At 43.8% G+C, this 25,506-nt stretch overlaps 1 protein-coding gene across 6 annotated transcripts in view; it reads left to right on the forward strand.

Moving 5' to 3' along the window:
• MYO5C (myosin VC) overlaps nucleotides 1–25,506 on the forward strand; it is a 104,516-nt gene that overhangs the window by 61,818 nt on the left and 17,192 nt on the right. For 4 of the 6 annotated variants that reach the window (XM_032297428.1, XM_032297427.1, XM_032297429.1 and 1 more), the window contains 12 exons: nucleotides 3,014–3,194; nucleotides 5,189–5,282; nucleotides 5,581–5,644; nucleotides 5,729–5,809; nucleotides 6,977–7,157; nucleotides 9,463–9,556; nucleotides 11,521–11,584; nucleotides 12,672–12,840; nucleotides 17,139–17,226; nucleotides 19,141–19,239; nucleotides 20,528–20,682; nucleotides 23,853–23,942. In XM_032297428.1, the coding sequence (XP_032153319.1) occupies nucleotides 3,014–3,194; nucleotides 5,189–5,282; nucleotides 5,581–5,644; nucleotides 5,729–5,809; nucleotides 6,977–7,157; nucleotides 9,463–9,556; nucleotides 11,521–11,584; nucleotides 12,672–12,840; nucleotides 17,139–17,226; nucleotides 19,141–19,239; nucleotides 20,528–20,682; nucleotides 23,853–23,942 (1,360 nt within the window). The remainder of the gene's footprint in view (nucleotides 1–3,013; nucleotides 3,195–5,188; nucleotides 5,283–5,580; nucleotides 5,645–5,728; nucleotides 5,810–6,976; nucleotides 7,158–9,462; nucleotides 9,557–11,520; nucleotides 11,585–12,671; nucleotides 12,841–17,138; nucleotides 17,227–19,140; nucleotides 19,240–20,527; nucleotides 20,683–23,852; nucleotides 23,943–25,506) is intronic. The other 2 variants (XM_032297430.1, XM_032297431.1) reach the window with 2 other exon arrangements.

Below are 25,506 nucleotides of genomic sequence, written 5' to 3' on the forward strand. Positions count from 1 at the left end.
CTAGGTGTAGCTCTTTGGGGGGGCTAGAAGGCACAGGGCTGCCTGGGGTGGTAGGATACAAAACTTCCCCAGGACCGCCTGGGTCTGGGTGAGGAAGTACAATTCTAAAGAGAGCAGAGAATATCACAGAATCGCTCCAAGAGTTAACAAATATATGAAGTGTTTCATGATCCTCTATCAGTTTTTAAATATGTTTAATTAACTCATTTACCTAGAAAAATATAATTGTCGATGAGCTTTTAATTCAAGAAGAGCTTGGCTTTCAGCATCTGTTTATGTGCAGGGACCACTTGGGAGTGATCATTTCCAGCAGGGGGCTTGGAGAGCCAGGCTGAGGCCAGGTCATTTTGGGCTGTTTGCAATCCTAAATGGATCAGGGCGAGGCAGGCCAGAGAAGGGAATAAAACTCTTCACCCTCTCTAGGCCTGTGTTCTGCCCTTGCTCCTTGTTAGCACTTATCTGTAGCTTTGTTCAGTCCCTGGTCAGCCAACTGGGGAATTCCTGGCCCCTGTTGCAGTTCTTAGGAGGTTCCAAGAGGCCTGGAGACTGTGGGTACCCTCCGGACCAGCTCAGGTTGTGTGTCTAAGATGCTTTTTACATGACCAGGCATGGTGGCTCACGCCTGTAATCCCAGCACTTTGGGAGGCCAAGGTGGGCAGATCCCTAGGTCAGGAGTTCAAAACCAGCCTGGCCAACGTGGTGGTGAAACCCCGCCTCTACTAAAAATACAGAAATTAGCAGGGCGTGGTGGTATGCGCCTGTAATCTCAGCTACTTGGGAGACTGAGGCAGGAGAATCGCTTGAACCCAGGAGGTGGAGGTTGCAGTGAGCCGAGACCACACCATTGCACTGCAGCCTGGGAAACAGAGCAAGGCTCCATCTAAAAAAAAAAAAAAAAAAATTTGCATAAGACTTCTGGATCAGGCATGGTGGCTCAAACCTATAATCCCAGCACTTTGGGCAGCCAAGGTGGGTGGATCACCTGAGGTTAAGAGTTCAAGACCAGCCTGGCCAATGTGGTGAAATCACAAAAATTAGCTGGGAGTGGTGGCAGATGCCTGTAATTCCAGCTACTAGGGAGGCTAAGGCAGGAGAATCACTTGCACTTGGGAGGCAGAGGCTGCAGTGAGCTGAGATCGTGCCACTGCACTCTTGACTGGGCGGCAGAACAAGACCCTGTCTGAAAAAAAAAAACAAGACTGTTGCTTGCAGTTTTCATTTTTATAGGCGTTTTCCTGGCCTCTTGGGAGCACTGAAGTTTTTTTAAAAACCAGGAAACCAAGTTTGTTAGTATCTATAGAAAAAAGAGGCTGGGTGTGGTGGCCCATACCTGTAATCCCTGCACTTCGGGAGGTCAAGGCTGGCAGATTACCTGAGGTCAGGAGTTTGAGGCCAGCTTGGCCAACATGGTGAAACCTCATCTCTATTAAAAATAAAAACGTAAGCTGCATGTGGCAATAGGTGCCTATAATCTCAGCTACTCAGGAGCCTGAGGCAGGAGAATCACTTGAACCTGGGGGTTGAAAGTTGCAGTGAGCTGAGATTCCACCACTTCACTTCAGCCAGGGTGAAAGAATGAAACTGTGTCTTTAAAAAAAAAAAAAAAGAAAACTTCTAGGCCGGGCGCCATGGCTCAAGCCTGTAATCTCAGCACTCTGGGAGGCCGAGGCAGGCGGATCACGAGGTCGAGAGATCAAGACCATCCTGGCCAACATGGTGAAACCCCATCTCTACTAAAAATGCAAAAAAAAATAGCTGGGTGGCGTGCGCCTGTAGTCCCAGCTACCCAGGAGGCTGAGGCAGGAGAATTGCTTGAACCTGGGAGGTGGAGGTTGCAGTGAGCTGAGATTGCGCCACTGCACTCCAGCCTGGTGCCGGGCAACAGACAGAGACTCTGACTCAAAAAAAAAAAATTCTATCAAAAAGAAATCAAACATTTATTAGGAATGTGGCTCTCCTTCTCAGAGTTTTTCCTTTTGTTCTATAAAAGCAAGTTATGAACTGAGTTGACAGCTCAGCAGGTAGAATGGTTTAACAAAGTCATAGAGCTGGTGCTTCAGGGGCCCTGTGGGCTGTGTTGGGCCTGTTTAGGTTATGTATCTCTCTTCAATTATTTTCTTAGTTAATCATCAAATTTTTAATTGAGCAAACTTCTAGAGCAGTTGGATTTCCGTGTACTTTGGGGCACCTGGATTTGCTGCCATTTATTCTAGAATTTTCGAAGGGCTAGACTCCTGGATATATCAGATAGCTCTCTTGTTTGGGATCAGATAAACCCCAGCAGGATCCTTGGAATGAGGAAGGAGCCAGGACTTGGCAGAGCACGCCAAGGTATTCGCTGAAGAAAACTGGCCCCTCTCGGGGGCTACATGGAATCAGGGGTTGGGAATACAGTGCCCCAACAACCAGCGTGTCTTTTAAGTTCAGCCTCCCTATCCAGTGTCCCCTGTGTGTGGTCATTGTAAAGTCACACCTTTCAGATCAGGAGGTGTTAAGAAGTTGCCTTTCACCTAATCGAAGGGGAAACAGTTTGCTAAAAATCAGGCCATTATTTGCTGGAACTGTCACAGTAGGTCCTAATTAACTTGTCTCCTCTTGTTGCTTTCAAAATGATGTATTGTTCTAATTCAAAGTAAAGACTGTGGAGACAATTCTAAATTATTTTCTTCTTTTTTGTGGGGGGGTGGTGAGAGGTGTTACGAGGAGGGGTCTTGCTCTGTCGCCCAGGCTGAAGTGCAGTAGCCTGATCTCAGCTCACTGCAGCCTGGACCTTCTGGGCTCAAGCGATTCTCCCACCTCGGCCTTCTGGGTAGCTGGGAGTACAGGCGTGCACCACCACACCTGGCTAACTTTTGTATTTTTAGTGGAGACGGGGTCTCTCTCTGTGTTGCCCAGGCTGTTCTCAAACTCCTGGTCTCAAGGGATCCACCTGCCTCGGCCTCTCAAAATACTGGGATTGCAGGTTTGAGCCACCGTGCTCAGCACTCAGTTATTTTCTTCTTTTGCTGCCTAGGCTTCTTGAAAAAAGTTTTGAACTGAAAACACAAGACTATGAGAAGCAGATTCAGTCTCTGAAGGAAGAAATTAAAGCTCTCAAGGATGAGAAGATGCAACTCCAACACCTGGTGGAGGAGGGACATGTCACTTCTGATGGCTTGAAGGTGGAAGTGGCCCGCCTGAGCTCGCAGGCCAAGGTAGAGCTGCTCTCGAATTCAGCCCTGCCCTCCAGTTAAGTGATTTGATTGCAATTTCAAGTTCCCACAGATCAGACAGCTAAAAGCTTCTGTGTAAAGGCCACAGGCTAATGGAGCCTAATTCCTTCAGTCCTTTCACTCGTGAAAGTCCAGGCTGCCTTTGATTTAGCACTCATTGTATTCTGTATTTAAAAGTCAACTTTCTAACTTTTTTGAAATTACATTTATGTAAAGTTATTTAAATATGTTATGTAGAGACTACTTCCAACTTAGACTGTCAATTCAGGTGAATCCTTATTATATAATCCATCACATCTATAAACACCTGCATTAAAGTTACCTTATCAAAATCTTCCATTTAAACTGTTACTAGAAAATTTACTAAAACAATTATCCATTGCATCGTGTGGTGAATGTAGTTAGTAAGGGTATATTGTACATCTCAAAATCGCTACGAGTAAATCTTAAATGTTCTCATCACAAAAAATGACAAGTATTTGAGGTTAATTAGGTTGATTTAATTATTCCACATTCAAAATTATAACATCAATAAAGCTATAAATTGTCAATTAATGGTAGAAATTTTAAAGTAAATTTTTATAAAGCTGAGGGAAAAATCATGTGGTAGAATTTTTAAAACTGCATAATCATACATAAAAATATTAGTTTTTACCTGTATTTATAATTAAAAATATATAAATATTCCTGGGCAATTTAATAAAAAGCTCTTGAGAAAAATGAATGAACGGATGAAGTAATGATCTATGCTTGGACAATTAAGGCTTAAGTGAATTGTTTTCCTACCAGAAAGCTTAGTGTCCCTTTGTTCTTAAATGTAAGACATTTTTCTTCATTAAGTTGGGAAGTAGAAGCTTTTAAGCTTCTACTAAATATGTGAAATACATATTAGTAGAGTATTTGTGGGAGTATGCAAATATTCTCTATAATTGTCATGGATTAGCCATGTGTGGTTTAGAAGAACTTTTGGAAACACGTCTGGGTGGCCGCTAAATTCCACAGCTGAGGTGGCTCTCTTCTCTGGGCCTCGTCCCCTGTTATTTAAAAGTAGGAGGTCAGACCACATGATCAGGAAGGGCCACTTTCATTCCTCTGACTGCTTCACTCTTAGCAGCCACATGAGCCTGTTGTCAGTCTGTGAGAGTCCTGTCATCTGGCTGAGGTCTGAGGTCTGTATCTTAAATGTAGAAAATTGTGAGGCTGTGCCTGCAGGGAGGGACCAGTAGGTGTCACTCACTTCCTCTTTGGTAGGTAAGACTGGGTTACTCTCCAACGTGATCTATTAAGATTATTCTGTCCTCTGAAATCTAGGTGGAGGCTTCCAAGCCTCAACTCTTGCAGCCTGTTCACCTGCAGGCTTAACAGTACAAGGAAGCCACCAATGGATAAAATATTAAAACTAAAAAAAAAGATTATTCTGGGTTTTGTTTTTTATTTTTATTTTTTTGATACTTGAGTTTTGCTCTTGTTGCCCAGGCTAGAGTGCAGTGGCGCCATCTTGGCTCACTGCAAACCCACCTCCCAGGTTCAAGCGATTCTCCTTCCTCAGCCTCCCAAATAACTGGGACTACAGGTCCCCACCACCTAACCAGACTAATTTTTTTTTTTTGTATTTTTGGTAGAGACAGGGTTTCACCATGTTGGTTGGTTGAATTCCTGACCTCAGGTGATCCGCCCACCTCAGCCTCCCAAAGTGCTGAAAATACAGGCATGAGCCACTGTACCCGGCCCAGGGAAGTTAATTCTATTGATACAACCCAGTAGATCTGGCATTTTGAGTAGCTAAGCATGCTTCAAAGACAAGCTGTGTGAACAGTAAGGGCTTAACAAGATTTTAACTACAAAAGAAACTGCAGTGAGGTCTTGCTTACTGAGTCTTGCATAGATACTGTACACTATGATAGTGTCCCCTTTGTGTTATATAAAGCATAATTGCTGTTTTTTCTTTACCTGATTCCATCATTGCTGTGATTCAGACAATCTCTGAGTTTGAAAAAGAGATAGAACTACTTCAGGCACAGAAGATAGATGTGGAGAAACATGTGCAGTCACAAAAACGGGAAATGAGAGGTAATAAAAATGTGAGTTTCTTAGACCATGGGTGCAGGCTGGAAATCATAGCTGTGTCACTGCTAAGGAAACGGGTCGTTTGGTATAAATTTGGTTGGACATATGGTAGATTGGTTAGTTGGTAGGTTGGATAGCTAGTTGGTTGAATAGCTGGAAGGTTGGTTAGTTGGTTGATTGGATAGCTGGTAGGTTATTTAGCTGGAGACTCTATGAAGCTAGAAAAGTGGCCCTGGAAAGGAAATGGGAAATGGTAGATCATCCACAATGTAATGTATACAACTCTGCCCTTTCCTTTCAGAAAAGATGTCAGAGATCACCAAACAACTTCTTGAAAGCTATGACATTGAAGATGTAAGAAGCAGGTAATGATTTCTGCATGATCAAACATTGTAAGACATGTAAAACATGAACGGATGATAGATTTTCTTATCTTCCTTATTTTCCAGGCTCTCTGTGGAAGATTTGGAACATTTAAATGAGGATGGAGAACTCTGGTTTGCTTATGAAGGACTAAAGAAAGCAACACGGTTAGAAATTCTCCTCAAGTTTCTTCTTTATTTTTCAGAGATAATAAATAGACTGTTGGAAAGTCCAAAGTTTGCCTTACACAGATTGATACACAAATTCCTTATGGTAAAATGACCAAATCGCCACTAGAAATATTTCTCTGAGAATTAAGTAATTAGCGTATTCATGAAGAGCAGTCTTTTCACGGGATAAAATGCCTAGTGAAAAACCCCATAACCCATGCAGTGAAAACTGATTATCAAATAAGTTAGCTAATGTTGCCAGAGATATGTAGATACAGTTAAATTTAAGGCATATGCTGCATTTATGTACATTAATAATCTATTTTTTACAGCAGTTTTAGGTTCACATCAAAGTTGAGCAGAAATACGGAGAGTTCCCATATACCCCTGTCACCACATGCACACAACCTCCCCTGCTGTCAACTTCCCAAACCACACTGATGAACCACACTGACACGTCACTGTCACCCAGAGTATGTAGTTTACATTAGGGTTCGCTCTTGATGTACATTCTGTAGGTTTTGACAAATGTATGACTCGTATCCACAACCGTAGTGTCATAAAGAACATGTTTTATCTTGTTTTGTGTTGTTTTGTTTTTGAGAAGGAGTCACGCCCTGTTGCCAGACTGGAGTGCAATGGTGTAATCTCGGCTCACTGCAGCCTCCACCTCCCGGGCTCAAGTGATTTTCTGCCTCAGCCTCCCCTTTAGCTGGAACTAAGGCGTACACTACCACGCCGAGCTAATTTTAGTATTTTTAGTAGAGACGGGGTTTTGCCATGTTGTCTAAGCTGGTCTCAAGCTCCTGACCTCAAGTGATCCGCCTGCCTTAGCCTCCCAAAATGCTGGGATTACAGGTGTGAGCCACTGCACCTGGCCAATATTTTTTAAACTATTAAGAGTGTAAAAATATAACTTCTAAAATTTTCTTCATTGTTAACTATGTATTAACCCCCACATAATGCTTCCTAACTAGCTAGAAAATTTTATAATTAGCCATTCCTGTTTCCATAACCTGTAAGTGTAAGTCCATAAGTAAACTGGATGTACCTGGTGCACCACTCTTGCTGTAGGTCTTCATAACTGCCACACATGTGCACCCTCCTAGCCATCAGCACAGAACAAAGGCCATGAGGTTTATTTCTTGACCCCTCCTTTAATAGTGTTTTGGAGAGCCATTTTCAGTCTCAGAAGGATTGCTATGAAAAGGAGATTGAAGCTTTGAACTTCAAAGTGGTGCATCTAAGTCAAGAAATCAACCACCTGCAGAAGTTATTCAGAGAAGAAAATGACATCAATGAAAGCATCCGTCATGAGGTTACCAGGCTAACATCAGAGAACATGGTATGGTTTCAGCCGGGGGCCCCAGTCGTGGCCATCATACTAGAGATGTTCTTTGTCAGTGGAGTAAAATTAAGTGAAACAGTGGTTATAAATTACATTTTCCAGAAGTGAAATAACTTGCTCTGGTGATCATACTATAAAATGACTGTAGGCCAGAGAGCACTCATATAAGAGTACGTGTGATCACCTCAGGATGGATTCAGGTGCTGTGATTTTGTGTGTGTGTGTGTGTGTGTGTGTTTAAGGGTGTTTTTTGTTGTTGTTTTTTTTTTTTTTTGAGACGGTGTCTTGCTCTATCACCAGTCTGGAGTACCGTGGCTCGATCTCAGCTCACTGCACCCTTTGCCTCCTGGGCTCAAGTGATTCTCCTGCCTCAGCCTCTCAAGTAGCTGGGCCTACAGGCATGTGCCACGACGCCCAGCTAATTTATGTGTTTTTAGTAGAGATGGGGTTTCACCATCTTGGCCAGGTTGGTGTCGATCTCTTGACCTCGGCCTGCCTTGTGATCCGCCCGCCTCAGCCTCCCAAAGTGCTGGGATTACAGGCATAAGTCACTGTGCCCGGCCAGTGTGTATGTTTTAAAGTCTGTATATTTAAATCCAGCCCTAACCCCTTGGAAAATGGCCACAAAATTAAGGTGAAAGGATAGCTGTTGAGACAGGAGTGTGTCAGAAGGCCAGTCCTGCTCATGCTTCAGATCTCACCTTTTCGAGGGTTTCTTCCTCTGTGATGAGCATTCCCACCCACTGCATTTGTCTCATTCTTTCCTCTAACTGATGCCTGCTGGCATGGAGAAGCGCTTTAGGAATCTCCTCACTCAGAAGCCATCTCTGTATTAACCCCACACCCCTGTGGCCATCACTCATTCCTTTGAGGAGTTAGTCAGAATTACAAAGACCCTGTCGGCATACTCCCTCCATGCACCTCCCATTCACTGTCCACCACTCCATTCTGTTGTGTGCCTCTCCACTAGCTGAATCTGCCTATACAGAGCTGAGCACTCAGGGTTCCTTTGAGCCTGAGTCTTACGTAGTGTCTCAGGAGCCCCTGGCGATGCTAACCCCATGCTGTCCACCTTGTTCTCTTGGCTTCCAGGACGCCCCACTCTCCCAGCTTTCTGGTCCAGCCTCACAGGCTGCTGCCCCTCTACTTCCTTACTACCCCCTCCTGTCCCTGAACTGGGAGTGTTAGGAAATCTCAGGGCTGTAGCAGCAGTTGAGGACCTGGGGTGGACACAGGGAATGGTCATGGGGGACGTTTACACCTTTGTTATTCCCTGGATGAAACTTGAAGGAAGAATTTGCAGTGAGACCTAATTTCACAATCAAACAAGTGCAGATACTCCTCAACTTATCATGGGGCTGCGTCCCAGTGAACCCATCGTACGTGGGAAGTGTTGTAAGATGAAAATGCATATGAAGCACCTAACCTACCAGGCATTGTAGCTTAGCCCAGCCCGCCTTAAACGTGCTCGGAAGGCCTACATTAGCCTGCAGGTGGGCAAAATCATCTCACACAAAACCTATTTTTATAATAAGTGTTGAATATCTCGTAATTTATGAAATACTGTAGTGAAAGTGAAACACAGGAGGGTTGGAGGGGTACTTGAAGTATGGTTTCTACTAAATGCATATCACTTTCACACCATCACAAACTCAAAAAATAGTAAGCTGACCCATTGTAAATTGGGGGCCATGTGTATTCTTCAGTTAAACTTCAGAGGTCTGGATCTCAGCCACTCAGTTTTATAAACTTCCCCAGTGTTTATAAACTTGGGGAAGGAAAAAAAAACTGGTTTTGCCTAACTGGGGGTGGAAGCAATGGACATGTAAAGAAATATACAGATAGACAGGGACAAAGGATTGAGAAATTTACTGGGTGATTCCAGACCTCCACTAACAGAGCAGTGCGTGGCCTGGAATTCAGGAGTTGCAGTGGACCCTTTAAGATAGCTTTTCCTGTTCCTAGATGAGGAGATGATGGCTCTGGGCTTGGATCAAAGAGGCCGGCTGCCATTTCTTCACCTAATTCCTCCCTCAGTTCAACATAGGATTTCTATACATGTACACATCCGTCTCTCCCTGACATAGCTATGTGAGAACTGCTTTCTCTGAGCATACTGGTGTTTCCTGAGACTATAGGTTTTGAGGTTTAAAAAAAAAATGTCAATCCAGTCTAATGTCATGGCTAGCTCTTTTACACAACTATGTGTTCCACAGGCTGAACACCTAGACAGTATAGTTTGCTTCTGAGATTTTAAAGTTCACAGATCACAGTATTTAATATTTCTAATTCTTCTCTAAAGATGATCCCAGACTTTAAACAGCAAATTTCAGAACTAGAGAAGCAGAAGCAAGATCTTGAAATCCGCCTGAATGAACAAGCTGAGAAAATGAAAGGTAACTCAAACCCTCATGAACCTGCTTTTAGAAAACAGTTTCTTCTACTCAGGAAATGATATGGAAATGTCACTGTACTCAGGGTTTTTTTTTTTTTTTTTTTTTGGGACGGAGTTTCACTTATGTTACCCAGGCTGGAGTGCAATGGCGCAATCTCGGCTCACCGCAACCTCCGCCTCCTGGGTTCAGGCAATTCTCCTGCCTCAGCCTCCTGAGTAGCTGGGATTACAGGCACGCACCACCATGCCCAGCTAATGTTTTGTATTTTTAGTAGAGACGGGGTTTCACCATGTTGACCAGGATGGTCTCGATCTCTTGACCTCGTGATCCACCCACCTCGGCCTCCCAAAGTGCTGGGATTACAGGCTTGAGCCACCGCGCCCGGCCAATACTCAGGGGTTTTAAACTCTGGTTCTCCAGGGGGCTGGACAGGTAACAAATGTGAGAAGGGGGCTAGTTGAAAGATATGGGAAGGTATGTGGGATACTTAAAGGAGATGTAGGCTGAGTGCTGTGGTTTACACCTATAATCCCAGCAGTTTGGGAGGCGGAGATGGGTGGATCATCATTTAAAGCCAGGAGTTCGAGACCAGTCTGGGCAATATGACAAAACCCCATCTCTAGCAAAAAAAAAAAAATGCAATAAAATAAATTTTTTTTTTTTTTTTTTGAGACTGAGTTTTGCTCTTGTCGCCCAGGCTGGAATGCAATGGTGTGATCTCGGCGCACTGCAACCTCCACCTCCTGGGTTCAAGTGACTCTCCTGCCTCAGCCTCCTGAGTATATGGGATTACAGGCGCCCACCACCACGCCCCTCTGATTTTTTGTATTTTTAGTAGAGACGGGTTTTTGCCATGTTGGCCAGATTAGTCTCAAACTCCTAGTGTCAGATGAGCTGCCCACTTCAGACTCCCAAAGTGCTAGGATTACAGGCATGAGCTACCACACTGGACCCAAAAATTGTTTTTAAATTAGCTAGACATGGCAGTGTGCACCTGTGATCCCAGTTACATGGGAGACTGAAGTGGGAGGATCACTGGAGCCTGGGAGGTGAAGGCTGAAGTGAGCCATGATTGTGCCACTGCACTCCAGCCTGGGTGACAGAGTGAGACCCTGTCTCTGAAAAAAACAATAAAGTAAAGAGGTTGCTGCCTCTGAACTCCACTGATTATTGCCCATGGGGAATGTGGGCCCAGTATTGCTAGAGATTCCTATGTTTAAAGAAAACCCAGGAATCCAGAATTTTATACGAAATACTACAATTTTTAAATGATGGTTTAAAAATGTTTAAACATTGTTTAGACCAAATAAAACTTAATCTCTGCCTGTATACAGTTTAAGACAAGCTTGTTCAAGCCACAGTCCGTGGGCCACATGCAGCCCAGGACAACTTTCAAGGAGAGCCAACACAAATTCGTAAACTTTCTTAAAACATGAGTTTTTTTTGGCGATTTTCTTTTTTTGAGATGGAGTCTCACTCTGTCACCCAGGCTAGAGTGCAGTGGCACGATCTTGGCTCACTACAACCTCCGACTCCCTGGCTGAAGCAATTCTCTTGCCTCAGCCTCCCAGGTAGCTGGGATTATAGGCACCACCACAACCAGCTAATATTTTGCATTTTTAGTAGAGACAGCGTTTCACAATGTTGGCCATGATGGTCTTGATCTCCTCACCTCGTGATCTGCCTGCCTTGGCCTCCCAAAGTGCTGGGATTACAGGCGTGAGCCACTGTGCCTAGCAGCAATTTTTTTTTTTTTTAAAGCTCATCAGCTATCGTTAGTGTTAGTGTATTTTACATGTGGCCCAGACAATTCTTCCAGTGTGGGCCAGAGAAGCCAAAAGATCAGATGCCCCTGGTTTAGGACCTCTAAAAATTGTAAATAATGCAAAACCCAAATCAGAATGCAGTGATACGTCCTCCCCTGCCCCCCCCGACCAAAGTACTGACAGTTCTTCTCATTATAGGAAAACTAGAAGAATTGTCTAATCAGTTAAATCGCAGTCAAGAGGAGGAAGGAACACAAAGAAAGTAAGTGTAAATGTGTACCTCAAGTTCATGCTCATGTAATGCTTTTCTGAAACTGTAGCATATACCAAGATGTGTTACTAATCCCAAAAAGCAAGATGCTAATTAGTATGTGTGATATATTGCCATTCAAATGGGAAGGAAAGAAACGTATGTGTGCACATCACACTCAGCAGCAGCAGCAGCAGTAGTAGCATCTCTGGGAGATTGTTAAAGGAACAAAACATTGGTTGGCTCCAGGGAGTACAGTGTGGTGACTGATGCACAGAGGAGGGGAGGACATGTACTTTTCACTGTTTGTGTACACTCTGTACCCTTGAAATGCCATAGCATGCACTTGAATTGTCTGTTTAAACAACGGATAAGAGTGTGTGAGAGAGAATGGTTTCTATTAGCAGACTATTTAGGATAAGAAAAACCCATGTTGATGGAAAAATCTTCATTGCTAATCCCTACAAATTTCAATCCTGCCAGGGTCTCATGCCCTGGCAGAGCCTGTGGGGAGAATGTTCTGTTTTGTTGCCAACTTATTGAGACACTTAGTTTTCCAGAACAATAAATGGACACTCGACATCCCTAAGAGAATCTTTAGTCATATGACTTCATCAGTAGGATGAGGATGAGGACCCAAAGTAATGGAAAAGGAGTGAGGCACCATTTTAGAACTCTTCTCATGGTATCCCTCCTCTCTTCTATATAATCTCTGGCTTTGTAAGTGTCTGGTCCCCAGGCTGATCACAAAGGGGATGACTGCTAAGTTGTCACAGGGTATTGTCGGTGTGGCTATCCCATGGGTGGGACACAACACTCACTCACAACAGTAAGTGAGGGGGGCTGGGGTTGGGTGGTGAATGGACTCTTTTATTGGGTGAAGGAGACTAGAGCAGTCCATGGACAGTTTTATATCCCAGCCAGTCCTGGTCTCTTTTCCTTCCCCTGAAGGACACCCCTATTCGAATACTATTTGCTTTACACATACATTGTCCAAGGTGTTCTTCCATCTTTGGAAATATCAGCACTTGCTATGACAGTGAGTGACGTCTCCTTGATGGTCATACTGATACCAGCCATTCCTCCCTCCCTTTCCCAGGGCCATAGAAGCCCAAAATGAAATACATACCAAAGAGAAGGAGAAGCTGATCGATAAGATTCAAGAAATGCAGGAGGCCAGCGAGCACTTGAAGAAACAATTTGAAACTGAAAGTGAAGTCAAGAGTAACTTCCAGCAGGAAGCATCTCGGCTCACTTTGGAAAACAGGGTGAGAAAGAAGTCTTCTAACTTGGTGATAACTGCCGTGTTTTGATGTTGCTAAAGTGGGGACGTGCCACCTAAAATGTACGATTAACAGCTATCGACCAAAAGTCCTTCCATCAGAGCAGGCTGTTTTCTTCTCCTAAAAGACAGGTGGTTTCTGGGGTTGGCTTTGGGAAGGCCTTGGGGACTTATGGACCTCAGGGACTCCCTGGCCAGCCTGGGGAGGGTGAAGGAGGAGAGACAGTGAGGTACAGGCTGAGGTTCCCAGCATTATCAGTGGACAGCACTGTCCAGGGTGGAGTCACCGTGGATCACACTGAGGCTAACAAGGCCTACGCCTGAGCACTTTACCCAGCAAAACTCACCCCATAGAAATGCCCATGCTTTCTTCTGGGGGTATGGCCTTCCTGCAATGTTTAGAGTCAAAATGATCTTCTATGAAATGATCACGATGTTGATGGAAGTCTTAAAAAACTTTTCAAAAGTGTTTAAAGTCTTTTCCAAGTTTTAAATGCCATTACAAAAATGAAATTGGGCAACCCTACTTCAGTTCCCAGCAATTATTTTGAAATTGTGATGTTGTATGACACCCAGAAGACTGGGGAGTGCTGAGGTGACAGGCCACTTTCCTGGGAGCTGGGGCCCTCTAAGGCCCCTTCAAGACCTAAGAGCTTCCACGAGGGTGACCCCGGAGGGTTGACGAGTCCAGTGGTCAGTGTGGACATGCCCACCTGCCCTTCTGCCCGGTGACAGGGCCCTATTTCCGATCTCACAGGAAAACCATGATAGAGGAAAAGCACATTTTGGGTGTCAGGATTTAACTTTGAAGAGTGGTTACATCCAAAAAGAGAAATTCCGGGAGTTTAACATTTAATAGGAAGTAGCAAATTCCAATCAGTAGCATATACATAACGGCTGCCTGTTTTGAGGTGGATACGACTTTCTCAGAGACTGGAATCCTCACATTACACCAGAGAAGCAACCGCCTGCTGTCTGTGTGTGCGAGGCTGCCTTGCCTTCCTTGTGTGGGCCCCTGGGGTCTCGGTGGAGTCAGCAGTCAGGGAGAAGCTATGTGGGTGGGTCATGTGTGTGCTGCGCATGTTCTCCCACACAATCTTTTACACTGAGTGTCCTGTGCATCGTGATGGATTTATGAGTTTGTTCCTGGTTCCCCAGAGCACAGCCTGGTCCTGGTCTGCATCCTCCTCTGGAGCTCCCCAGAGTGTCTGGCTCTGCTCCCCACAGGTGCGCTGAGCTGGGGAGCCGACAGCCCTAACATGCTCATTTCAATAGCTCTTACTGAACCTGGAGTAGTCTCACAGTTACAGATAAGCAGAGGGACATGCAACCAGAGTATCATCTCTATACATTAGCCGTGGAGTCTACCCACAGATGAGACCTGATCTATATTAGTTTGCCAGGGCTGCCTTAATAAATGACCACAAACCAGGTGCCTTAAAACAACAGAAATGTGTTCTCTCAATTATAGAGGTCAGAAGGCTAAAGTCAAGGTGTCAGCAGGGCACACTCCTCCGAAGTCTCTAAGGAAAACCCTTCCTTGCCTCTCGCAGGTTCTAGAAGGCTCCAGGCATTCCTTGGTTTGGGTCAGTGTGACTCCAGCCTGTGCCTCTCTGCACCTGGCCTTCTCTCTGTCTCTGTGTTCTTTTCTGTCTATTATAAGGACACCTGCATTAGATTTACAGCCCACCCTAAACTGCAGTAGCCACCTCTCATATTGACCCTTAGCTTACCAGAACTGCAAAGACCCTGTTTCCATATAAAATCACATTCTGGAGTTTGGGTTGAGCATGAATTTCAAGGTGACACTATTCAAGCCACTATGTGATGCTTTGAATTAAAGAAAGTTCTTTTTTTTTCCAGACTCTTTTGTCACTGAAAAGAAGATTGTTATTAAGAGATTTAAAAAAGCTTTTAGTAATCATTTTACTGTTTATCAAAGACATTCAAAATTAAAACTAGGTATTATTTTTACCTGTCAAATTAAGAGACCTGGGCCTGGCACAGTGGCTCACAACCGTAATCCCAGCACTTGAAAATGTCATGGCAGAAGCATGACTCGAGGCCAGGAGTTCAACCAGCCACGGCAATGTAGCAAGACCCCATTTCTACAAGGAAAACTTTAGTTTTTAATTAGCCAAGTGTGGTGGTGCATGCCTATAGTTCTAGCTACTCAGGAGGCTGAGGCAAGAGGACTGCTTGAGCCCAGGAGATTGAGGCTGCAATGAACTATGATCACACTGCTGCACTCCAGCCTGGTGGCACAGCAAAACCCTGTCTCTAAAAATACTACTACCAATAATAATAACAATTAATAGAGGAGATGTTCTGTTGGAGAGAACATCTTGAAATGGGCACTATCATACATAGTTGTTGGAAACATAAATTGGTGTAAACTTTCTTGAGGTCTTATTTGAAGGCATGAATCATGAACCTTTGGAAAGTACATTCTGTTTGACTCAGTAACATAACTTGTAAGGTTCTATCTTAAGTAAATACTTGGACATGTGGACCAAGATTTTTGTTCAGGGTGATCATTATAGTGTTATTAATCATAGAGGGGAAAAAAAAAGCAACGCAAAGGAAACGGAGATCTACCAATAGAGTAAAGGTTAAACTGCTGTATGCTCTAATACGATTTGGCTGTTAAAATGATGGTTTGGGTATATTATCAATGACATGGCAACCACTCATTTCTTTCACTTAGCATAAGGTTTTCAAAGTTCATCCATGCTGTAGCATGTATCAGTATTTTATATATTCTTATGGCTGAATAACATCCTATTGTATGGATAGACTACAGTTACCCATACATACAGTGTAAGAAATGAGTGCTGGGGCCGGGCGCGGTGGCTCAAGCCTGTAATCCCGGCACTTTGGGAGGCCGAGGCGGGTGGATCACGAGGTCAAGAGATCGAGACCATCCTGGTCAACATGGTGAAACCCCGTCTCTACTAAAAAAAAATACAAAAAATTAGCTGGACATGGTGGCACGTGCCTGTAATCCCAGCTACTCAGGAGGCTGAGGCAGGAGAATTGCCTGAACCCAGGAGGCGGAGGTTGCGGTGAGCCAAGATCACGCCATTGCACTCCAGCCTGGGTAACAAGAGCGAAACTCCGTCTCAAAAAAAAAAAAAAGAAATGAGTGCTTGCCAGGTCATTATCAAAAGCATCTGCAGTATAACTAGAGAAAATGTAGGATTTAAAATTTTGCATGTATGATCCCAGTTTTATAAAATGTACATTTACTATATTGGGAAAAAAAGAATGAAATCAAAATGTGAACAGTGGTTTTTTTCTAGGTTATGGGTTGATAGGTGACCCATTTTATTAGATATAAGATGGACTTGAATTGGAGTAAAGAAGCTGAACTGACTCCTCCAATTCTAAGGTCAACAGAGTTCCTAACATGTGTAGCCAGGGACACAGAATGGTGGCAGGGAGAGAGGTGGCCACACAGAGTAGAAACTGCACAATGTCCCTTGGCCATGAGAGTCCCTAGAGGGCACACAGCTGCAGTGGCCATGCATGGTGGATCTTGCTGGGTCAGAGAAGCCTAGCTTCTTTCTGTGTCAAATGCTCAGATCTGGAAGAACCTAAACACTTCTATGTCCCTTATAGGAAATATTTCTAGGTATCAGAGGATTCTCCTGGTTCTTGAGCCAAATTCAGCATGGACAAGGCCACCTCCTTATCAGGAAGGAAAGGCAAAATCATGCCCAAATCTCTGAACATTTCTGTGGCTCCAGCCTCTGACATTTAGAAAGCCCATTTTCCCACACACGTATTTTAAAATTCTCTATGATGGGCATTCCTTTGTAATAAGAGCAAGATAAATGTAGTCAATCCATACAATAGGATATTATTCAGCAATAAGAATATATGAAATACTGATACATGCTACGGCATGGATGAACTTTGAAAACCTTTCGCAAAGTGAAAGAAGTCAGACACAAAAGACCACCTATTCTATGATTTTATTTGTATGAAATGTCCAGAATAGGCAAATCCACAGAGACAGAAAGTAGATGAGTGATTGTGAGGTGCTCGAAGGGAATGAGGAACTAGAGAGTGACACTAAAGGTTAGTTTTCTTTTTGGAGTAACAAAATATTCTGGAATTAAATAATGGTGATTGTAGCACAACTCTGACTACACTGAAAAACCTTTGAGTATACACCTATCATATGATATGTGAATTGTAGCTCAATAAAGCTGTTACAAAAAAAAAAATAGATTAAAAATGCTTCTAAGCTAAATCCTGGTTTCTTTTTTATTGCTGCAGGACCTTGAAGAAGAATTAGACATGAAAGACAGAGTGATTAAAAAGCTACAAGATCAAGTTAAGAAGCTAAGTAAGACAGTTGGAAAAGGTAAAAAATAATACTTGTTTTCTTATTCTTTTGAGCTAAGGCTAACATGCACTCAAGTGTTTAGTTTCTATCTGGTCCAAAGTTTATGAAACCCAAAGGAGTGATTCTCAAGTGGTGAGGTTTGGGGCCTAGTGCTGGGCTAACAAAAAGATCCTTTGGGACAAGAAGATAGTTCTCTCCCCTCAGATGATACCAGATACACTCATGTGCTTGCAAGGGACATCCTCTAATTAATACATTAACCTCTTCCTGTTAACTCCCTTTTATAAAAAGTGAAATTGTGAAAAAGTTTTCAATTAAATGCTTTGAAATTCACCTTCTCTCCCTGTTACATATGTAGGATCAGTAATATCCAAATTTCCATTAGAAAAGTAGAGAACTGGCCTGGTGCGATGGCTAATGACTATAATCCCACCACTTTGGGAGGCCGAGGTGGGTGGATCACCTGAGGTCGGGGGTTTGAGAGGAGCCTGATCAACATGGAGAAACCCCATCTCTGCTAAAAATACAAAATTAGCTGGGCATAGTGGCACATGCCTGTAATCCCAGCTACTTGGGAGGGTGAGGTAGGAGAATCACTTGAACCCAGGAGGTGGAGGGTTTTTTGTTGTTTTTGGCTTTTTTTTTTTTCCAAAAAAAAAGAAAAGTAGAGAACTTGGCTGGGTGTGGTGGCTCATGCCTGTAATCCAAGCACTTTGGGAAGCCGAGGCAGGCGGATCACGAGGTTAGGAGTTTGAGACCAGCTTGGCCAACATGATGAAACCCCATCTATACTAAAGATACAAAAAATTATCCAGGTATGGTGGTGGACACCTGTAATCCTAGCTATTCAGGAGGCTGAGGCAGGAGAATCACTTGAACCTGGGAGGTGGAGGTTGCAGTGAGCCGAGATCACGCCATTGCACTCCAGCCTAGGTGACAAGGTGAGACTCCGTCTCAAAAAAAAAGAAAGAAAAGAAAATTAGAGAACTAATAAGCAGACATCCTGAATGTGGACTGCACAGCACACATGCAGCATCCTCATGAGCCTCTGTGAAAGGGACCCTCAGCCTTTCTTCCCTTCTTCTGATTCTGTCACTGAACTTTGCCAGTGTTCTGCTCCTGCTCACATTTTTCACTCTTGCATTCTTTATTACTTTTTCTTCTTCCTCCCAGCCTTATTGCCAAGGCCATATCTTGTCTGTTCCTTTTTCTATATTCATCTCTTTGAAGAGCTACTTTATTCTTACTTATCCACCTCTCACCTCAAATTTGAAATGTCCACAAGCAAACTGAGGATCTTTCTCCTTCAGTAATAAATGACAAATGGCAGTCCAGTCCACCCCATGAGAGCAGGGCCCAGTTCTGTGCTTCCCAGCCCCTACTGCATCCCCACTGTTGGGATGAATGAATGAAACACCATTCACCACCTTGGCTTAGCTTTCAGATGTCTGACCTCCAGAGCTGTACGATTAAACATCAGTGTTGTTTTAAGCCAGTGTTTGTGGTAACTTTTTACAGCAGCCATAGGAAACTAATACAGCCCTCTCAGTCAGGGTCATGCACATGGGTACTTTCCACACCAAATGTTTCACGAGTCTTCTTTCACAGTAGCATCAGCGTCTTGAAGACAAGGCAACATCTTGGATTTCTTTCCTGTTACTGTGTGCTGGATACATATTAGGCACTCATACTGCTTTTCAAAGGATAACTGGGCCTTTTCAGCAGCAGCTGTACTCACTGATGTACTCACAAAGAGGAATCGCTGCTTGGAGAAATTCTTCAGGATACAGTACAGTACAGTTTAAATGTATCTGAAAGCCACAGACATTTATGTGCAAACCAGCCAGAATGGGGTAGAAGAGTAGTCGCATTATGAACCTTGAAAGCTGCTTTTGTTTACCTCTGCTGCTGATTGTTTACCTCTGTCCACAGCCAATGATGTGCACTCATCCTCAGAACCCAAGGAGTACCTTGGAATGCTGCAATACAAGAGAGAAGACGAGGCCAAGCTCATTCAAAACCTCATTCTTGGTAGTGAAACCTGGAACTCTGGATTTTTGCTTTCTCTTTGAGAACTTGCACATCAGTCAGTGCCAAAGTCCTGGGCAGGGGTGGTCCTTTCTCTGCTTTCTTCTTCCACTGCTTCTTCCCCAGAGTTTCTCAACCTCAGCACTGTTGGCTGTGAGTGGGGAGTAACAAAGGATGGAGCAGCATCCTTGACTTCTCACTAGAAGCCAGCAGCAACCCTGAGTCATGACAATAAAGATGTCTCCAGGTATTGCCCAGTGTCCTGTGGGGGCCAAAACTGTCCTCAGTTGAGAAGCATTGCACTGACCTTTTCCAAAGTCTAATTGTAGGACCAGAGTAGAAAATAGCCCTCACCTCATTCTTGTGTTTCAGCACAGGAGCCATCATGGAAGTAACTGTGGCTCTGTGCTCCGTTTGACTTCTGAGAAATTTCTCTGCGGGCAGTGTGATGGGGCCTCCCAGCCATGCATCAGTTACAGGAATGTCCCATGTGCATACTTAAGAGTTGGTGGCCATAGAACCTGTCTTACTGCACTGTTTTCACTGTGACCTTCCACATGGTTTTCTAGAATAGGGAGAAAATCTGCCTCCCTCTCAGCTGGTCCCAAGATCTCAAAACAGAAAGCCAACGTGTAGCCTTCTTTCTTCTTCTTCAAATGATCCCCTCAGCTCATGTGAGCACCCCTACCCTTTTCTTTCCCTCCCTCTCACTGGTGTAATGCAGTGGGAGCCTCTTCTTTGTTCCTCTGTTTTCATGCAGCCGGGGGACATCCTTGTTTGCTTATCTTAATTTTTCTATAAGATTTCTCTTTCCCCTTCATCCCCACTCTGCATCTCTGCCATTCTCTTTTCCCCAAGGCCAGCTAGACATCCTCTGCAGCACTGACATGTGCCTGCTTTCCCTATTCAAGGCAGCTTCATGTGATTGTGGACACTGTACTCCATCCCCATCAAAGAGCTTGGAGTAGGGGTGCATGGAACTGGAGTTCCTTTCTTACAATGGGGTCTGAAATCCAGGGTTTCCACACCAGGGAAAAATAAAGATTCTGTCTGTTATTCAACCTTTTAAGAAAAAGGAAGTTCTTTGTAAACAAGAAGAGGAACAAGTGTCACCTGTGTATTTTGTGCCAAGAAAGCCAGATGAAATTCCTCAAAGAGGAAAGAAATCCATTTGCATTCAGGCAGTGCATCAAGTACAGAAAAGCAAACAAGCTCCTGCCCCTAGTCAGAGGTTCCTTAGGAGAAGAGCTAACCTGTCAGCTGTAATCTTCATTGACTCTCTTTGCTCCAGACTTGAAGCCCCGTGGTGTGGTGGTGAACATGATCCCCGGGCTCCCGGCTCACATCCTGTTCATGTGTGTACGCTACGCAGACTCTCTAAATGATGCCAACATGCTGAAGTCCCTCATGAACAGCACCATTAATGGCATCAAGCAGGTGGTTAAGGTAGGGAATGCCTTTGACATCGGCCCTTGGTATCACATCTACTTTAGGAACACCTATGGGAATGACCAGATGCCCAGTGTTTGCCCATCCTGAGCCTCCAGTGTGTGGTGAGCCACATGATTCCTCAAACAAGTTTGAGGCCCGACTAGTGAAGGGAGCCACACTGTTAGGGAAAGATAAACGGGTGAGCATCTTCCATAACGCTCAAAGCCTTACCAGCGAGACTGCAACCTGTTAGCCACTGCCTCCACCCTGCTGTCCCCTTAGGGTGTGAAGTTATCAGCTGTGCGGGGTATATGTTTTATCTATGTAACAAGGGTAAATCATGAGAAATAGAAAGGAGTGAAAAAGTAGTCATCTCTTCCCTTGGCAATTATATAATTCTTTGTAAAAGCACATTATGTATTTTTATTCCCAGTCCACAAATGAAGATGAATTCTGCTTTAGTTAGGTTAGTTACTTAGTAAAGCTAAGCTGTTGTGGCTATAAGACATCTACCACCTCGCTTTGCCAAACATACAGTGTCTTAAAAAAAACGGTGGATTTATTTTTGCTCATAGCAGTTCATAATGAGCCATCTAGGTTGGAAGGTGGCTCTGTTCTACGTGATCATGCAGGGACCCAGGTTCCTTCCAACTTGCTGTTGGCCATTCCCTAAGTCAGTGTCCTTACTGGAATGATTGGACAAGCAGGCAGCCAGCAGTTTACCACTGGGCAAGAGAGAACACAGACCATGTGTGTATGGTACACACGTCAGAAGTCACCAACTGAGCTCTTTATGAGGAGTCACCTCTTATGGTGTGACAAGTGGACAACAATCAAAAATGACGATGACAAAGAGTGGGACTTTGTGAAGGCTAACTTAACAGTAACAAAGTTTATTGCTAATTTCCTTTCCAACTGTAGTATGATCCTAAAATCATTCTTAGCATACTGATTGTTTTTCCTGGAAACTCCAAAAGTTATCAATGAGTAAATAACTGTATCTAAGCCTTGAAGATTTTTTAAACAGACCTGGATCCTTGCTTACAGGGATAGTTGCTTTGTAAACAGAGCTCTCTGCTAATGCTTGGCTCATTCTGGAATCTTGGGAAGGTGAGCCGCCAGAGTATGTGGGTAGGGTGTTGACTCAGTGCAGAGCTGGACCTGGTGCTATCCTGAGTGTGGAAATTCCATTAGCCACAGTGGTGTTAGTACAAAAACCTTTCTCTTTCTAGGAAATGACCAGTTTACAGTTATGTTTAAAAGTACCCATGTCTGGAGGTGGAGGTTGCAGTGAGCTGAGATTGTACCACTGCACTTCAGCCTGGGTGAAAGAGCTAGACTCCATCTCAAAAAAGAAAAAATAAAGTACCCGTTTCTGGGAATTATAATGTACTGATCCATTTTGGAAGGGGGCAATAAAACACAGATCCAGTGTTTTTCATGCACCTCCAAAAGAGAAGTGATGTTCAATATTAGGATATATTTGAATTTTTAGTTAGGGGAGAGCCTTCCTTATTTTTAGTAAAATATATATTCTAAAGAGTAATGAGGAATTAAATTCTATTTTAAATACTCTAGGGAAAACCAGATGTGGTGGCTCACACCTGTAATCCCAGTCCTTGGGGAGGCTGAGGCAGACAGATCACTTGAGCTCAGGAGTTAAAGACCACCAGCCAGGGCAACATGGTGAAACTTCATCACTACAAGAAATACAAAAATTGTCCAGGTGTGGTGGTGTGCATCTGCAGTCCCAGCTACTCAGGAAGCTAAGGTGGGAAGATCACTTGAGCCCGGAAGGCAGAGGTTGCAGTAAGCCAAGATCACACCACTGCACTCCAGCCTTTGCCATAGGGCCAGACCTTGTCTCAAAAATAAATAAATAAATAAACTCTAGGAAGAAAGAAACATAAAAACTAGATTTATGAGAGGTCAGAGTACAGTAATTCTCCTCTTCCAGAAATATCAAGAATTCATTATTTATCTGGAGTTAGGAATAGAAAATTCACATTTGTTTGGTGCTGGATACTTCATAGTTACTGTTTTCACAGGAGCCACCAGTGTTTTTGGAAGGGCTCCAAATTGATGTTTTCCCTGTCCATGTTTGCATACATTGGGTCTTCTTAAGATAAGCTGGCATTGTGTTCCAGCCCAGGACACATAGTATTTGTCTCCCCTTGCTGCTCTGGGGTGTTCAGCTAAATATTCATAAACCAAGAGATGGATGGCCTAAGGACTATAAAACCCCTTTCTTACCAGCACCATCAGTCTCAACTTCTCCGTGGCCCCCTCCCTCTGCCTTTGCCTGTGCCCAGGACCTGCCCCTCCCACCTCCAGCACACAGCAGTTACAGCAATGTGCCCACATACCCTCTTCAGCCACTGTTCCCTTCCCTCCACCCCAGACTGCCAAAGTGCTGAAACTAGTGGTCTCCACTAGTTCTCTTTGTCACTCCTTGTAATCTGCCTTTGAACCCATCACTCTAGAGAGATCGCCAGTAATTCCTCTTGCTAAAACCAGCCGTGTTTCTTTACTTTTTATTCTCTTTAAACAGGCCAAAGCATTAGCACCATCTCCTTGAAAGATTGCTCCCTTGTCTTTTAAATCCCAGGATTTTCCCTGTTTTCCTCTTCCCCGTCTGATCACCGTATACCTCTGCCTTCTCTGGTTGTTCCCCTTCTTCCTCCCCTGTAAGTGGAGGCCTTCTCCGCGACAGTCCTAGTCCTGAGCTCTTGTCTCTCCCCCCGTTTCCCTCAAGAGCTAGACCTCCTGCCTCTCTGAAGTTTTCTCGGCTGCCCCACCTCCCCATCCTCTCTCTGTCCTCTGAGCTTTGGTGGCACAGTCTACAGCCATCGTGTGGGCACTTGACCACGTTCTGAGCTCTATCTATCTTCCCAGTGAGACTGTGAACTCTGGGGAGAAAGAAGTGAAACTTACACTTCTCATGCATTCGTTCAGGGCCCGCTTCACACTTCGTAATGGGTGACACAAAATGTACAGAAACGTTACAAACTGTGTCCTGCCAAATAAATATAAGCTGTCATCATTAGAGTATGAATTGGACAAAGGCTTTAGTGAATAAAAGAAAAATTAATTTTGGTCAAAAGCTACAAATAATCAAACAGGTAAGATGCTCAGAGGCACAAGTTATCATCACGTCCAATTTTGTCTTTTCTTATTTTTCTAAGGAACATTTAGAAGACTTTGAGATGCTGTCTTTTTGGCTTTCCAACACTTGTCATTTCCTCAATTGCCTGAAGCAGTACAGCGGAGAAGAGGTAGGGGGCGCCTGCCTGCTTGTTTTGTGCTGACTGTCCCTACACCTCCTGAGCCTCTGTTATCTTCACCCGGGAAGCCAACAGCACATAATCAGTTGGATTCTTGGGTGTACACCACAGGAAAGAGACTTCTGGAAGCAGCTTAGATTTTGGGCTCAGTACTAGGCCTTCTAGGTTTCCATTACTTTTAAATCAATAGGTGGATAAGATGAATTTTAAGTTTCCTTCTGGTTGTAAGACTTTTAGCATTATGACTCTAAAATACAGCCTCTGGTTTCAAACGCCTGTTTCTTCACCATTGTTCTCTCTACAGGACTCTGACTGTTCCTCCATAATCTATAAATTTGTTTCCTTTGCCATTCTGACTCTACTTCCAGGAGGCTGATGTCATAAAAGAGGTCTCTACCTTCAAACACTCTTAGAGAAAAATTTCATTGAACTAAAGTAGCAAAGTGGCTTTAGTTTTCAGTGCTCTCCAAAACAGCTGTACCATTTCATAGTCCCACTGGGAGTGTTTGATATTTCCATTATCTTATACCTTTACCAGCACTTGGTATTGACCAACATTTTTATTATTTACCAGTGTCATGGGTATAAAATTATATCTTATTGACTTAAATTACATTTATCTGGTCTCTAGAAAAGTCAAGCATGATTTTATATGTTTATCAGTCATTTGAGTTACCTTTTGAATTGCTTAGTCACATCCTTTCTTTCTTTTTCTTAGGGTTGTTTTTTGTTGTTACTGATTTGTAAGGAGTCTTTACATAATATGCATAGACTGTAGTTTAGCTTCCAATTTTCTTTATGAAGTCCCTTGTCAGACAGTTTTGAATTTTGATATGCTTAAATCTGTCAATCCTGTTCATTTATGATGTGTGTCTTGTTAAGAAATTCTTCCCTGCCCTGAGATTGTGAAGATACTCTCTTCTAAACTTTTGTAGTTTACAATTAGAGTTCACAATTAATTATGTTTTGACCTATCCAAAAGCTGTCGCCCAGGCTGGAGTGCACTGGCACGGTCTCAGCTCACTGGAACCTTCACCTCCCAGGTTCAAGCAATTCTGCCTCAGCCTCCTGAGGTGCTGGGGCTACAGGCATGCACCACCACACCTGGCTAATTAAAGACAGGGTTTCACCATGTTGGCCAGGCTGGTCTCGAACTCCTGATCTCAAGTGATCAGCCTGCCTCAGCCTCCCAAAGTGCTGGGATTACAGGCGTGAGCCACCACGCCCAGCCTTATAATGTCCTATTCTTAATGTTTTGTTTTTCTTTAGTCTCTTTGAACATGTTAAACATATTGCATTAGTTCACTCAGGCTACTATAACAAAATACCGCAGGCTGAGTGACTTAAACAAGAGATTCATTTCCTCACAGTTCTGGAGGCTAAACATCTGATATCAGAGTGCCAGCATGGTCACTTCCTGGTGGGGGCTTTCTTCCTAGCTTGCTGACAACCACCTTCTCCATCCCTGTGTCCTCACAGGAACTTTCCTGGGTGCCTGGGTTAGGGAGAGGGAGAGAGAGAAGGAGGGCAAGCTCTATCTGGTATCTTTTTTTTT

This window comes from Sapajus apella, unplaced genomic scaffold (assembly GCF_009761245.1).
Source record: "Sapajus apella isolate SASKATOON/1434 unplaced genomic scaffold, GSC_monkey_1.0 scaffold37, whole genome shotgun sequence".
Taxonomy (NCBI): Eukaryota; Metazoa; Chordata; class Mammalia; order Primates; family Cebidae; genus Sapajus; species Sapajus apella.